This window comes from Charadrius vociferus, unplaced genomic scaffold (genome assembly GCF_000708025.1).
Source record: "Charadrius vociferus isolate BGI_N301 unplaced genomic scaffold, ASM70802v2 scaffold413, whole genome shotgun sequence".
Lineage (NCBI taxonomy): Eukaryota > Metazoa > Chordata > Aves > Charadriiformes > Charadriidae > Charadrius > Charadrius vociferus.
The window spans coordinates 941027-953186 of NW_009647738.1; the positions used below are offsets into that span (position 1 = coordinate 941027).

General features: G+C 57.2%; 3 protein-coding genes across 3 annotated transcripts in view; 1 reads left to right on the forward strand and 2 right to left on the reverse strand.

The window, feature by feature from the left end:
- Positions 1 to 220: 220 nt before the first annotated feature.
- Positions 221 to 2077, reverse strand: GALR3 (galanin receptor 3). The gene is made up of 2 exons (XM_009881894.1): positions 1716 to 2077; positions 221 to 1109 (listed from the first exon to the last, which is right to left on the reverse strand). Exons 1-2 carry the CDS (start codon positions 2063 to 2065, stop codon positions 221 to 223), a joined length of 1239 nt encoding a protein of 412 aa, XP_009880196.1. The 5' UTR covers positions 2066 to 2077.
- Positions 2078 to 4662: 2585 nt separating this feature from the next.
- Positions 4663 to 5439, forward strand: LOC104283684 (noggin-like). Its single transcript, XM_009881895.1, has one exon. It carries the CDS (start codon positions 4663 to 4665, stop codon positions 5437 to 5439), a length of 777 nt encoding a protein of 258 aa, XP_009880197.1.
- A 2820-nt stretch (positions 5440 to 8259) lies between these two features.
- The window catches only part of GCAT (glycine C-acetyltransferase), a 6759-nt gene continuing 2858 nt past the window's right edge, over positions 8260 to 12160 (reverse strand). The window contains exons 5-9 of the mRNA XM_009881896.1: positions 11913 to 12067; positions 10070 to 10152; positions 9527 to 9698; positions 9011 to 9132; positions 8260 to 8614 (exon numbers count right to left, since the gene is read on the reverse strand). Of these exons, the coding sequence (XP_009880198.1) occupies positions 8463 to 8614; positions 9011 to 9132; positions 9527 to 9698; positions 10070 to 10152; positions 11913 to 12067 (684 nt within the window). The 3' untranslated portion in view covers positions 8260 to 8462. The remainder of the gene's footprint in view (positions 8615 to 9010; positions 9133 to 9526; positions 9699 to 10069; positions 10153 to 11912; positions 12068 to 12160) is intronic.

The window sequence follows — 12160 nt, forward strand, 5'->3', positions numbered from 1 at the left end:
TTAAAGTGTCCCTCCACGCTGCATTTCTGTGGGTGGATTGTGCCATTCTTAGACGAATGCTGTGGGCCAGGGAGTGAAGGTGAGTGGGGACAATTGATTAACTGTTGCCACAGGAGGTTTCGGTGGCTCTGCTGTCCGTTCCCCTCTGCCGCACATTATTCTGCCTGTTTGGGAATGGAGTGGCTACTCACAGGCTAGAAAACAGGCTTCTTCACTTTGCTCATCTGTAATGAACAGTCAGAAACTCCTCAGTTCCTCTTGTAGGTGTCATGGCTAGAGGATGGCCAGCTGTTGCCAAACTTTTCTCCTCCAGCAGCTCCTTCTGCACAGAGACCATAGCATCTTGTAGCTGGTGAGTCCATGCTCTGGCATCATAACTGGCACCTTCAGGGTGCCTCTTCCTGGTGTTCTCCTCTGGGACGTGGGTCACCTCAGTGTTGCCTCCATAGAAACCTCTGGTGCTGTTGGTGAGACCTTTGCCCACGTGGACCACGTGGACTTTTTTTCCAACTCTCTTCTTCTTCTTCCTGGTCTTGTTCTGGAAGAAGAGGCAGGTGAAGACCTGCTTGAAACGCTTGCGGAAATGCTTGGAGATGAGGGCGTAGACAATGGGGTTGAGGCAGGAGTTGGCATACGAAAGGCAGTGGGAAGCCAGGCGGCAAGCATAAGTGGCTCGGTTGAAGGGGAAGTGGCCAAACCAGAAGCACAGGATGACCAGGTGGTGGGGCAGCCAGCAGAGACAGAACAGGATGGCCACAGCCACAATCATCTTGGTGACCTTACACTTGGCCTTCCGGGACTCCGAGATCCTTTCTATGGGGTCTATGGAGGTCCACAGGAACTTGATGGTCCTGGCATATGCCAGGCTCACCACGATCACGGGCAGGAGGTATCCAAAGACAAATGTGAGGATGTCCAGAATCTTTCGTCGCTGGTCCTCCCAGATGGGGACGCAGATAGGCACCCTGTGGTAATGGACAATCTGGTAGTAACTGAGGTAAGGCCCTGCGAAGAACAGCGACAGCGACCAGATTGCTAAAATGGCCATTCCTGCGTTTCGGGAGGTGCGGAGATCCCGGGACTTCAGTGGATAGCGAATGGCCAGGTACCTGGTGGGACAGGGGAGGAGAATGAGAAACCAAACACTGTGTGGGTGAGATGAGATACCTCTCCTGCCCTGTGGAGCTGCTGTCTGTGGATCCCTGCCCATGCAGCCATCCATCCCTCCCTCTCCTCACCTCTTGGGAGGGAGGGTTACAGTGAACTCACTGGTCATCCCAAAAGTGGGTCTGGGATCTCCATCACCCGCTCTGCTGTGCTAGCTCGGGAAGAGCAAGCAGAGTGCCTCTTGAACCAGGGAAGACAAGGACAGGAGCAGGACCTAGAGGGCTCCCTCTTTCTCCTCTGGTGTGTTGCTGCCCTGGGGCTTTGCCATTCTTGGTTTTGCATGGTGGACACCAAGCCTCAGCATATGCCTACACTCCTCCTTCCCAAGTGAGGGCTGGGTAACCAGGCCGAGAGTTTGGCTTGATGCTGGGAGAGGGCACAGCAAGATGGGGAGGTTGGCTTTGCTGGCCCTGCCTCTGGGGAGACCCTACCTGCTTCTTACAGGAGTCTCAACAGGGTAAGGACCGGCCTTTCTCCCACCCCTCTTCTCAAGGGTAGCAAACACTTTGTCCCTGAGCTGAAGGACTCAAAGTGGAGGGGACACTTGCCTGTCAATGGAGACGGCAGCCAGCGTGAAGCTGCTGGCATACATGGTGAGGTAGATCAGGAAATGCACAGCCTTGCAGGCAAACGCCCCAAACAGCCATCCATCCAGGGTATAAATGGTAGCCTGGAAGGGGACGCAGCAGACGATGAAGCACAGGTCAGCCATGGCCAGGTTAAGGATGAAGAGGTTGGTGGTATTGTACTTGATTTGTCTATTCCGCAGCAGCACGGCCAGCACCAGCCCGTTCCCCACAGTCCCCAGGAGGAAGATGAAAGAGAAGATGACGGGCACAATAATCCCTGCAGCTCGCAGCTCTGGGCTGTCAGAGGAGGCGTTCCAGCCTCCCGGCATCTCCCCATCTAACTGCGGGAACCTGCGTGGGGACAATGGGAGACACAGCACCTGTGCATGGCTGTAGGCAAGCAGGTGCTGCTCAGTGTTGACTGCAGTGGCCACCAGAGCTCTGGCCCTAAGGTGTCTGATCCCAGCCTTTGTCTGATGCCCTCGTTTCTCCCAGAGATGCCAATCCCAACTGGCCGGTTAAATGATGACATCAAGATCCTCATGACGTTGCTGGCAAGAATGCCACTGGGATCAGTCAGCCCACATCTGCCTGGCACGAGTGGAGACGAAGCCCCTTTCTCCTGCCCACATTCACGTCCCCACCACGGCAACTCCTGTGCTCCCAGCCCCCTGAAGGATCCCCTGCCCTGCCACCTGGCCTCCCCTACATTCCTCCTACAATCCCAAAGCTGCTAAACCTCTTGGGATTGCTTGCTTCAGCAAGCCTAAATCCTGGCTGGTGTTCAACAGGGTTCAGCCACGAGGCTGTGGGGAAGGGGGCTCCCGTGGGCTGTGACCGATCCTGCCACCCTCACCTCGGGGCTGTGACACCTCTGGCAGCAGGGACCTGATGCCTGAGTGACACCCCACAGCAGCAGCACCCCACCACACTCCCACCTCAAGGGAGCTCCTTAAGCTGGGACCACCTCCACCCCAGAGCTGGCTGCCCCTTGCTCCGTTTACAGTAGTTATGCTCCACAGAGGAGAGGTGACTCGGAGCAGCTCTTCCTGATGCTGAGAGGTGGTCACAGCCTGGATGGTGGTGGCTAGAAAAGAGGGGGAGATCTCAGAGCTGCCTGAAACACAACACGGTGATCATTGTGATAGAGTGTAATTATTAGCACAGATCAAGGTACTGTGGTTTGCAGCAAAACTTCCTCCAGCCCTGAGTAACACTGCACTGAGGCAGGGAGCACCAACAGCCTATCTCCTAATGAGCCTTCCCTGTGTTGTGCTATCATTAGAACAAATTGTCCTTCACTGAGCAGCAACCAAGACGGAAAGACACTGTTATCTAGCAACTGTTGACATGCAATTAACTCTTTTTTGGGTCATGCAAGCTCCTTCGCCCCACGCTCCTCCATCCTTCAGCTCATGCACTTCTTCCCAGCGGTCTCTGTATTGCACTGAAAGGTTGTCCCTGCCTCTTTGGCTCTGCGGTCCCTTTTGTCCTACTGGTAACTATCTGGCTTTTCCATCCTGGCCCCATGGGATCTCCTCGATGGAGCAGAGGACCCTGGTTGCCCTCTGGGCACACACTCACACATAGGCAGTGTGGTATCTCTGGGCACTGTTGTGTCCCTGCTCAGGGAGCCTGAGGCCACCCCTTGTGTGGGAAGCCGGCACTCACCTCTGTGAGGAAGGGCCTGCAGCTTCACCGCTTGCTCAGTGGAGACCTCCGACCCAGCCTGGGCAGCAGCAGCGAGGAGAACACAGGCTAACGAAGAGTTTGTCTGGGGCCGCGCTGTCACCCCTGCCTGGTGCTCCGCTGCCACCCGCTGCCAGCTCTGCTCTCTCTTCTTCTGTCTCCTACACTCGCCTCTCTCCTGGAGCTCCTCTCCTCTCTCTCTGTCTCCCCCTTTTCCCTCCCTCTGCTCTAGCTGCTGATCCATTGATCTCTGTTTTTTTTTTTTTCCCCTCTCTCTGAGGTTGGGTTTGGAGTTAACTCCTCTCTGCCCAGCCTTCCCGCAGATGCTCCCTGCTCCAGCGAGGAGAGGGCAGCCGAGAAAAAGCCTAACGCTTTCCAGTGGGAGGGTGGAAGGGGACAGGGTCCCACAGGGCCCGGTGGGCACCCATCGATGCTGGGTGTTCAGGACGTGTTGCCCAGCACCTCCAGGGAACATGAATATCCCACCATGGTGAGCCTGGACCCTGCCCCATCTTCGGGATATGGGTCTAAACCTTCTGGAGCACAAGCAATTAATTGCTATTACTAGCTGTTATTAATGAGCTGTTAGTAGCATGGCACAGAGCAGATCGAGTCTCTCCCACAATGTCTGACCCAGGGAAGAAGGGCAAAGCAGGTTTTGGTGTCCATCCAGCCCAGGTCTCCTCCACCAGCATTGCCAGGGCACTGCAGTGTGGGGAGGGAGGACAAGCCGTCCAGGGAGGCCATCTCCAGAGGTTCAGCTCCCTCACCACTACCCAGGACAGCACGGCTGACATGCTGGGAGGTGACAGTGACCCATGGGGTCCTCCCACACCACTGCCCTGCCACCACATCCACCCCTGCGGACTTCCAGATGCACTGAGGCCGAGCCCAACTTGGTGTTCCTTTCCCAGCAAGACCCAAAGTCCACCACCTTCCCTTCACTGGGAAGGTCCTGGATGCCTCTTCCAACGATGGGGCGGGATGTGGAGGAGGAGGAGGGAGGCGCTGGCCCCTTCCCCTCCACCGAAACCCCAATGGCACCGCCGGGGGCACTCCTCGACCTGAGGAGGGATGGTGCATCCTCCCCTCCCCGCCTGGGAGCGGCCGTCTCACTATCAGCCGCCCTAACCAGGGGAAAGGGGAAGGCCGTGCCTGGGGATGCGGTGATAACCCGGGGGATGCGGCGAAGCGAGAACCCTCAGCCTGGCACAGCACGCCACGCCGCCGCTTCGCCATGGGGGGACCCCACCGTGGCTGCCTCCTCCTCCTCTTCCTCCTCCTCTGCCTGCTACCACCACTGGGCACCCCGGGCCCACCACCGCCACCACCGGAGGAACCCCGGGAGCCACTGCTGCCGCCATCCGGCACCCCTGACCCTGCCGCCCACCTGCTGCGCGGCCGCCCCTCAGCCCCAGTGCGGCCCTACAGCCTCTCCCTCTCCCCTGAGGACTACCGATACTCCCCCAAGCCCCGGCACCTCCGCCCCGGGCGGCTGCGCCGGCTGCTGGGCTTGGCCTTCGACCCCTTCTGGATGGCAACCGAGGAGCCCCACGGCCGCAACGGCAGCGTCCCCGAGGAGAACCTGGAGTCCCTGAGCCGGGACCTGGCAGAAGGGGCCGGGAGGTACCGCCGCAAACTGTGGCGGGAGGTGGAGGGGCTGGAGCTGCCCGCCCTGCTGACCCCCAGCCTGGGGCTGCCCCCCGAGCTGCTGGGGACCCTGGCCCGCCACCTGCGGCAGTGGCTGGTGGAGCGGGCCTCCTGCCGCCTGACCTCCGCCTGGGTTGACCTGGGACCCGTCTTCTGGCCCCGCTGGGTGCGCCACACCGCCTGCCAGACCGGACCGCCCGGATGCTCCTGGCCCCCTGGCATGATGTGCCGCCCCGCGCACATCACCCACATCAAGCTGCTGGCCTGGCACTGCTGGGCGCCCCGGTCCCCCGGACCCCCACACTGCGCCTGGCGGCAGGTCCCCTACCCCGTCGTGGCTGCCTGCAAGTGCTCCTGCCGCTGAGGGGGCTGTGGAGGTACACACACCCCCCACTCCCAGAACCTGTTCCTGCAGCCTGATGGCCTGAAGAAGCCAGCAGCCACCTGGATGCTGCCCCAGGGCTGGGGAGAGGGGGGGTCCCAACTGGAGAAATAAACCACCAGAAGGAAGCGGGGAGTGACTGCGGGCATTGTTGTTTCTCGTCGAAGCCCCTGGGTGTGTGGGGAGGGACACAGCTCCTTCGCCCCCTTGCCTGCCGGCGCGGGGAAGTTGCACCAGTGGGGGCCCTTGCGTGGCATTTATCTCCGGCGAAGGACATGGGGTGGGAAAATCACAGCACCCAACGGCAAGTTCAGACCCTGTTCACATTTGCCCCAGCAGGCTCAGTCTGAGCCGGGGCATCCCTGCGGGCAGAGAGAAAGGTCAGAGGGACACCGGCTGGGAAGGGTCAGGGGAAGGTGGGTGGCACCTCAGGGTGGAAACCACAGCTTGAAGAGGGGCTGGAAAGCGTCGGTGGGAAGGGGGGCAGGTCTGGGGCTGTGAGGGGACAGCCCGGTGAGGGTTATTCATCCGGGCAGGTGAAGGAAGTCGTGGGGACAGCAGAGACTCAGGGCTGGAAGCATCCGTGGGGGTGGGTGTCTATGGAAATGGGATGGGACAGGACAGTCCCCTACTTGGAAGTACAATGGGAGAGACATGGGGCTCCCACTCCTACCCCACATGGTGGAGAGGGTAATGGCTGGGGACAGGAGGGACATGGCAGATCAGCATAGGGATCTGGGGTGGGTCGGCGAGCCCCAGCGTGGGAACTGCATCCTCAAAAAGGGGTGTCTGCTTCTACATCCCACCCAGCAAAAAGTCCTCTGCTCTTTCGGCTAAAAGCTGCAAAGAGCTGCAGATCAGACCTGGGTTGGGAAGCCTTGAAGAAATAAAAGAGCTGGAGGCTTTGCCTGGGAATGCAATATTAACACGGCGCCTGCAGTCGATGGGTGCTGCATTATTCATTTCCAGTGTGCCATCGCCTGACCCTCTTCTCTTCCCCGGGCTCCGGCACTCACTGTGCCACCGTGCAAACCGCAGTCTGCTGCAGAGCTCGGCCTTGAAGCAGGCGGAGAGGCAGCCGGAGAGGGGGGTCAGCTGCTGAGGGGGCCTGGGAGAGGCGGAGGGGAGAGGGAGGTCAGGGCACCTGGTGAGGAGAGGAGGAGGAGGAAGAGAAGGGGGGAAGCACAGGCGTGCACGCTAAAACAAGTGTGTGCATCGCAGGGGAAGGAGGCTGCTGCTGCTCTTGCTTGTGGCGGAGCAGCGAGAGGTCTGCGTAGGCTGCTGTCCCATGGAGGAGGCACTTGAAAGCTGGAGCAGGGTTAAGCTGCTTGGGTTGGCTGCCCTGAGCAGAGCAAGAGACATGGGCAGGACGGAACAGGTGTACAATGGAGGTGCGCAAGTAGTGGGGAGCAAGGGCTGCAAGCGCATCGGGCTCCAACAGCAGTGATTCGGTGCAGGGACTCAACCCCCCTGTACAAGTGTCCGTCTGGATGAAGCTTCATCTCCTCCAGGCTGCAAGAGGGGCCTGAGCACAACCCCCTGCTCTTTCCCCGTTAGATTCCCTATTCCCAAAATACTGCCCATTGATAAGGAGTGGGGAAGGAAGAGGGTTTGTAGCACCATGAGGGCCTGATGCCATGCAGAGGGAACTCCATATCATACTTTATCAGTAGGCTGAGCTTGGCTTCCTGTGGAGGTGGAAAATTAAATAAAATTGGCACACAGTTCAGCTACCAGGTGCTCTGACAAGGTCTGGCGGCAGCCCCACAGAAAATACATTTCTCCCCTGCCCTCCGTAGCACAGAAAGTGCTGCAACCCTGAATTAACTACTCTATTCCTCAGCAGTTGCTCTGGTTCAGGTCAGGTGTGTTATCGCCTTCGTAGCTTGCTCCCTCACTGCATTTTTCAGAGCAGGTCGTTGCTGTTGTGACCCAGTGCTCTGGCACCCAAGCACAGCACAGCCTCACTTCGCCTGGAGTCTGCCTGTCCCCGGCTGCAGGCAGCTGGTATCCAGTTCGGCACGTGGGCAGACGGCAGGAGACACATGATTTCTCATCTAGAGCAGGACCGATGCAAACAAAGCAATCCTGAGAGACGCCCAGGACCCACTTGTTCCTGCTCGAGTGCTAAATCGCTAGCCCAGCACGGCTCAGAGGAACAAATCCAGAGATCCCAGCCTGCTGCGTGTTCTCTGCTGTGTGAAAATTGCAGGTGATGGAGGAAAATTACAGGTTTCTGTCACCTGCTCAGACCCCGGCCTCAGCCCCAGACAGATGCAGGCCCTCTTACCAGGCTACTGACCGCTGCCGCCTCAGCTTGCCCCACTGCCCGGCAGCTTCTCTGGGGCGAGCTGCAACTCCCAGGGCAGGTTTGGGAGCACTACAGTGATGGGCAAAGCCTTAGAGCCAGCCCTGGGGACCAAGCAAGACTCACACCCAACACCCAAGAGTGGGAAGGGGAGAAAGGAGGACTGGAGCTTTCGCCAGCCCATTGCCCTCTTCCTCAAACCAGCTGCTGGTGGCAGAGGTTGCCAAGAGCTTGGGAACCCCCCCTGCCTCAGTGGGGAATTACAGCAAGCAGATCTCCCGGGGTGACACTGCTGGAGCCACAGGAGAGGTGGAGGAAGCAGGAGACCTCAGGCTTACCAGCAACCATTGGCAGGAGACTGCAGGACCGGCAGCACTTCAGTGCCTGGACCGAAGCTTTAGGGAAGACACAGCAGAATGTCCGGTCACGGCAAGAGAGGATGGGGACGGGCTGCAGTTCCCGGCTGAGAAAACAACAGCCGGACATATATCTGCTGCATTGCAGGACACCTTTAATGACACAAGAGCTGATTGCCAGCGCCGCTGCCAGCATGCTGCAACAGCCACAGCTTTCCACAGGCTGAGACATCTTGAAGACTGGTCCTGCTTTTGGCAGCGTGCTGCTCAAGACTTTTCCCCTGGCACAGGCACTTGGGTTGTGGGCAGGGAGGACACCAGAGGAGGTGTTTGCTGGCCCCTCAAGGCAGTGCTCCGTGTTTCCGCCCCACCTCAGTGAAGGCTTCCACGCAGCGGTCGATGTCCTCGTCACTGTGCACGGCCGAGATCTGGACCCGGATGCGGGCCTTTCCCTTGGGGACCACGGGGTAGCTGAAGCCAATGACATAAATGCCTGGGGACGAAACGCACGGAGAGTCAGAGCTGGCTAGAGGGAAGGGAGCTGAGGTGGTACTGGGTGACAGAGAAAGGCTTTTGGATCCTCACTCCCCTCTCAATAACCATTTCCAGGCTTCAGGGTTTTCAAGTGGAATCTGCTCCCAAGCATGGAAATGAAGGTTAGGGCCAGGGATGGGGATGGAGTGCAGCATGGCAGGGCAAGAGGGCTAATGTAAACCCCTCCCCACCCCAAAAGAGAGAGGAGGTGAAGCCAGGAGCATCTGTGGGAGACCACAAGGAAATTTGCAGCTGGGCAGGACAGAAAATACAGATTTCATGCAGGAACATCCCCTGGAGGCTGTCCCTTCCCTCAAGGCATATGTCTGCATCCAGAGCTCCCTCCCTGGTTCACCTCTGTTCAGCATATCCTCAGCCATCACTGAAGCCAGCCGGGCGTCCCCGAGCATGACAGGACAGATGGGGTGGTCTTTGCCCGAGATGGTGAAGCCAGCTGCCGTCATCTTGCTTCTGAACCTGGTGGAGAGAACAAGAGGATGAGTAAAACCTCGTCACTCCTGTCCTTGGGGACCGCTGCCTTGCTTTCCCCTGGCAGCCCGTGCACCTCCTGTGCAGGGAAGGGATCTCTCTTTTTGGAGTGACCTTTTGCCATTTCCTGCTCAATGCCAGGGGGACTGCAGCTGCTTGAGAGGCAGATGTGTCTCAGCTTGCAGAGCATCCAGCTGTGACACATCAACCCACATATCTGTCTGACACACAGAGGCACATCCTGTGGTTTCCCCTGAGCATCCCCCAGCCACGACTTGCAAATTGCCTTCATGGCTATCACCGGGGGGTGAATAAACACATATGGACAATTCATTCCTAACAAACCTCTCCCCCCGTCCCCACCCCAATATGGCCCACTCACCGTTGGGTCTTGGCAGCCATGGACTGTGCAATGGCATTGCTCTCCATGAGGAGGTCCAGGGCCTTGGATGCACAGCCCACCACAGCGGGGGGCAAGCTGTTGGAGAAGAGGTATGGGCGGGAACGCTGGCGGAGCAAATCGATGAGGGGTTTGGGGCCGGTTGTGTATCCGCCTGCAGATGGAGGACAGAGAAATGGACAAGGCACCCCAGGGTGACCTGTTCAGAGGGAACCCCCTTGATAAAGCCGACCTGCAGCAAGAATTTCAGTACAAACCAGGCCTAAAAAAAATAATCCCAGCTGATACCTTTTACCAAGAGTTTCCACCTTGACCCCAAAGGCAAATGCATAGGGAAGATGACAGTAAAAGGAGCACGTGGCAGGACCACCCTTGAGCCTGCAGCGAGGTCCCAAACTGAGCCTCATGCCACCAGCAGAAGAGGACAACATGCATTTGTTGCTGTCATTAGACAGAGGAAGGAAACATCAAAGCAATGCTGTGGAGCTCTTTAGAGTGTGGAGGTCCTTAGGGAAATGCTTTCACCTGCAGCTCCTCCAAGAGCTTTTCCTAGGGTGGAGTTGATGATGGTGACTTTGTCCATCACTCCCAGGAGCTCGTCGGTACCCCTGTAGAAAAAGGAGTATCACATTATCAGCTGTGCCAGTATACACCAGGGAAGCTGCTCTACACCAGATGCCTCAAGGGAAACAAAGCGCCACCAGACAGGTCTCTGGTGTCCCCTCTTCTGGTAAAGGAATAACGCCCCCCTGTGCTAGTTCAGCCCAAGTGTTGACTTTCCCTTCTCCTGCAGAAAGGCTAAGTTGGGATCTCCTGAGGCAGGAGCATGGGTTCTTCATCCCTTACAGATGGGAGAGCGATCAAAGTTCCCACATGGAAGTTTAATAGTCCAATCAGAGCACTAGGCATCAAGGTAGGTCTTGCACATGCCTCTGACACGCCACACCATTAACATACACCAGGGAAAAACAGTTGCCCGGCTAAAGTAGCCGATGTCCCCTGAGGTGGGCTGTGCACATCACTGATGTGTTGCCGTAAATGCACACAGGCCCAAAGCACCCGTGTCAAGATCTACGCTACTGGAACCAACCAGACATGGCCAACACGCTCTGCAGTTTCATGTCCTCCAGCCCAAAAAGGCAGGACGGGGCATGGCCACCCAGCTGTTGGCTCTCTCGAAACAGTGTTGTAGACAACACCATCGGGTTCACACTGAAACCAGCACAACTCATGAAGCGCTCAGTAACTGTTCCCTCTTCCTCAAGCCGTTCTGCACTTACACACCTCAGTGCAGCCAAAACAGTTGTTTTTGCAGCTGGTGGGACCACAGAGCTCACTGGGACAGACTGACAAGGTCTACCTCAACTCGCAGGATGGTTACCATGCCCAAGGAAGGAAGATTACAAGACATCCTATGATTTCTTCCTTATGAAGTTTGAAATTTAAGAGAGCTCAGTACAACTACGGGGTCTGGAATATACTACAGCTCAGCATGACTACCTATCTTGTCAGTGATGAAGTGCCACCAGGAGCGGCATCCCTTCTCTTAAAAGGTGCCTCTTGCACTGTCATTTTGATCCATGACGAAAGATCTGCTGTGGCCTCAGTGAGAAAACCAGGACTTAGTTCCCACTTCTCATTCATTTCACAGCTTGATGTGGACTTGCCAGATTCCCACAAGATCTGCCTAGACAGGAGAGAGCTGGAAGGGACCTCTTCATAGAGCAACTTTTGCCTTTTTCAGAGATGGCTTCCTTCTCTTGTCATCTCCTGTCTCCCTCCTTCCATCTGAGGAGGGATTCGTTGCTCATTTCTACAGGTGGTGTCTCACACAGGTCTCTCTCTTCCAGTAGACGGAGAGCAGCAAGGACCACGCAATGGAGCGCTTGGCGCTTACATGCCTGAACAAAACAAGCACGTGAAGCATCTGTTCTCAGCAAACACCTCCAGCAAGTGCACTGTTTGGCACCTGGAGAATTCCCAGGGACAGAGGAAAAAGCTGCCCTGAGGGAACTAATCAAAGCTAACTCCACAGAACCCCCAAGGCCCAAGCATTTGAAAGTGATGGCTGAGAGGAGAAAGATTCTGAAATCAGGAAGTCCAACTGCTTGCTAGGAGAGACAGATGAGATGACCACACCATTCCTTACACACAGAGAAGCGGCTGTCACGTTAGGATGGGTCATTGCTAAAGTACCTCCCTTCAATCCCCTCAGGTGCCCTAAAGATGAGGTGTGAAGCCTTCAAGAATCGGTGGCTCCATGAGTCCCCCCACAAAAATATGTCGGTCATCAACACCTTTGGCCTTGCTTCAGAGGTAGTCAGGGGCTGGGGCGGCGGGGAGAAACAGGGGTGAAACAGCCCCTTACCGGCCATTGGGTCCCAGGAAGCCTGTGGCATGGCATTCATCAATGAATACCAGAGCATCATACTTCTGGGCCAGCTGGCAGATCTCCCTCAGGGGTGCGATGTCACCATCCATGGAGAAGGCACCGTCGGTGGCCACCAGCCGCAGACGATGTTTCTGTGGGAAAGAAAGCGGCATCCCCGGGGGTGAAGATGTCACCCTGAGGAGACGGGCTGGGAGAGGAGACTGGGACATAGTCCAACTCCTGTA

Excerpts from the sequence above, each read along its gene's own strand:
- GALR3 (XM_009881894.1), bottom strand. The coding sequence starts at position 2,065 with ATGCCGGGAGGCTGGAACGCCTCCTCTGACAGCCCAGAGCTGCGAGCT. Across the intron at positions 1,110-1,715 it reads GCTGCCGTCTCCATTGACAG|GTACCTGGCCATTCGCTATC; the intron begins GCAAGTGTCCCC and ends CTGTCCCACCAG.
- LOC104283684 (XM_009881895.1), top strand. The coding sequence starts at position 4,663 with ATGGGGGGACCCCACCGTGGCTGCCTCCTCCTCCTCTTCCTCCTCCTC.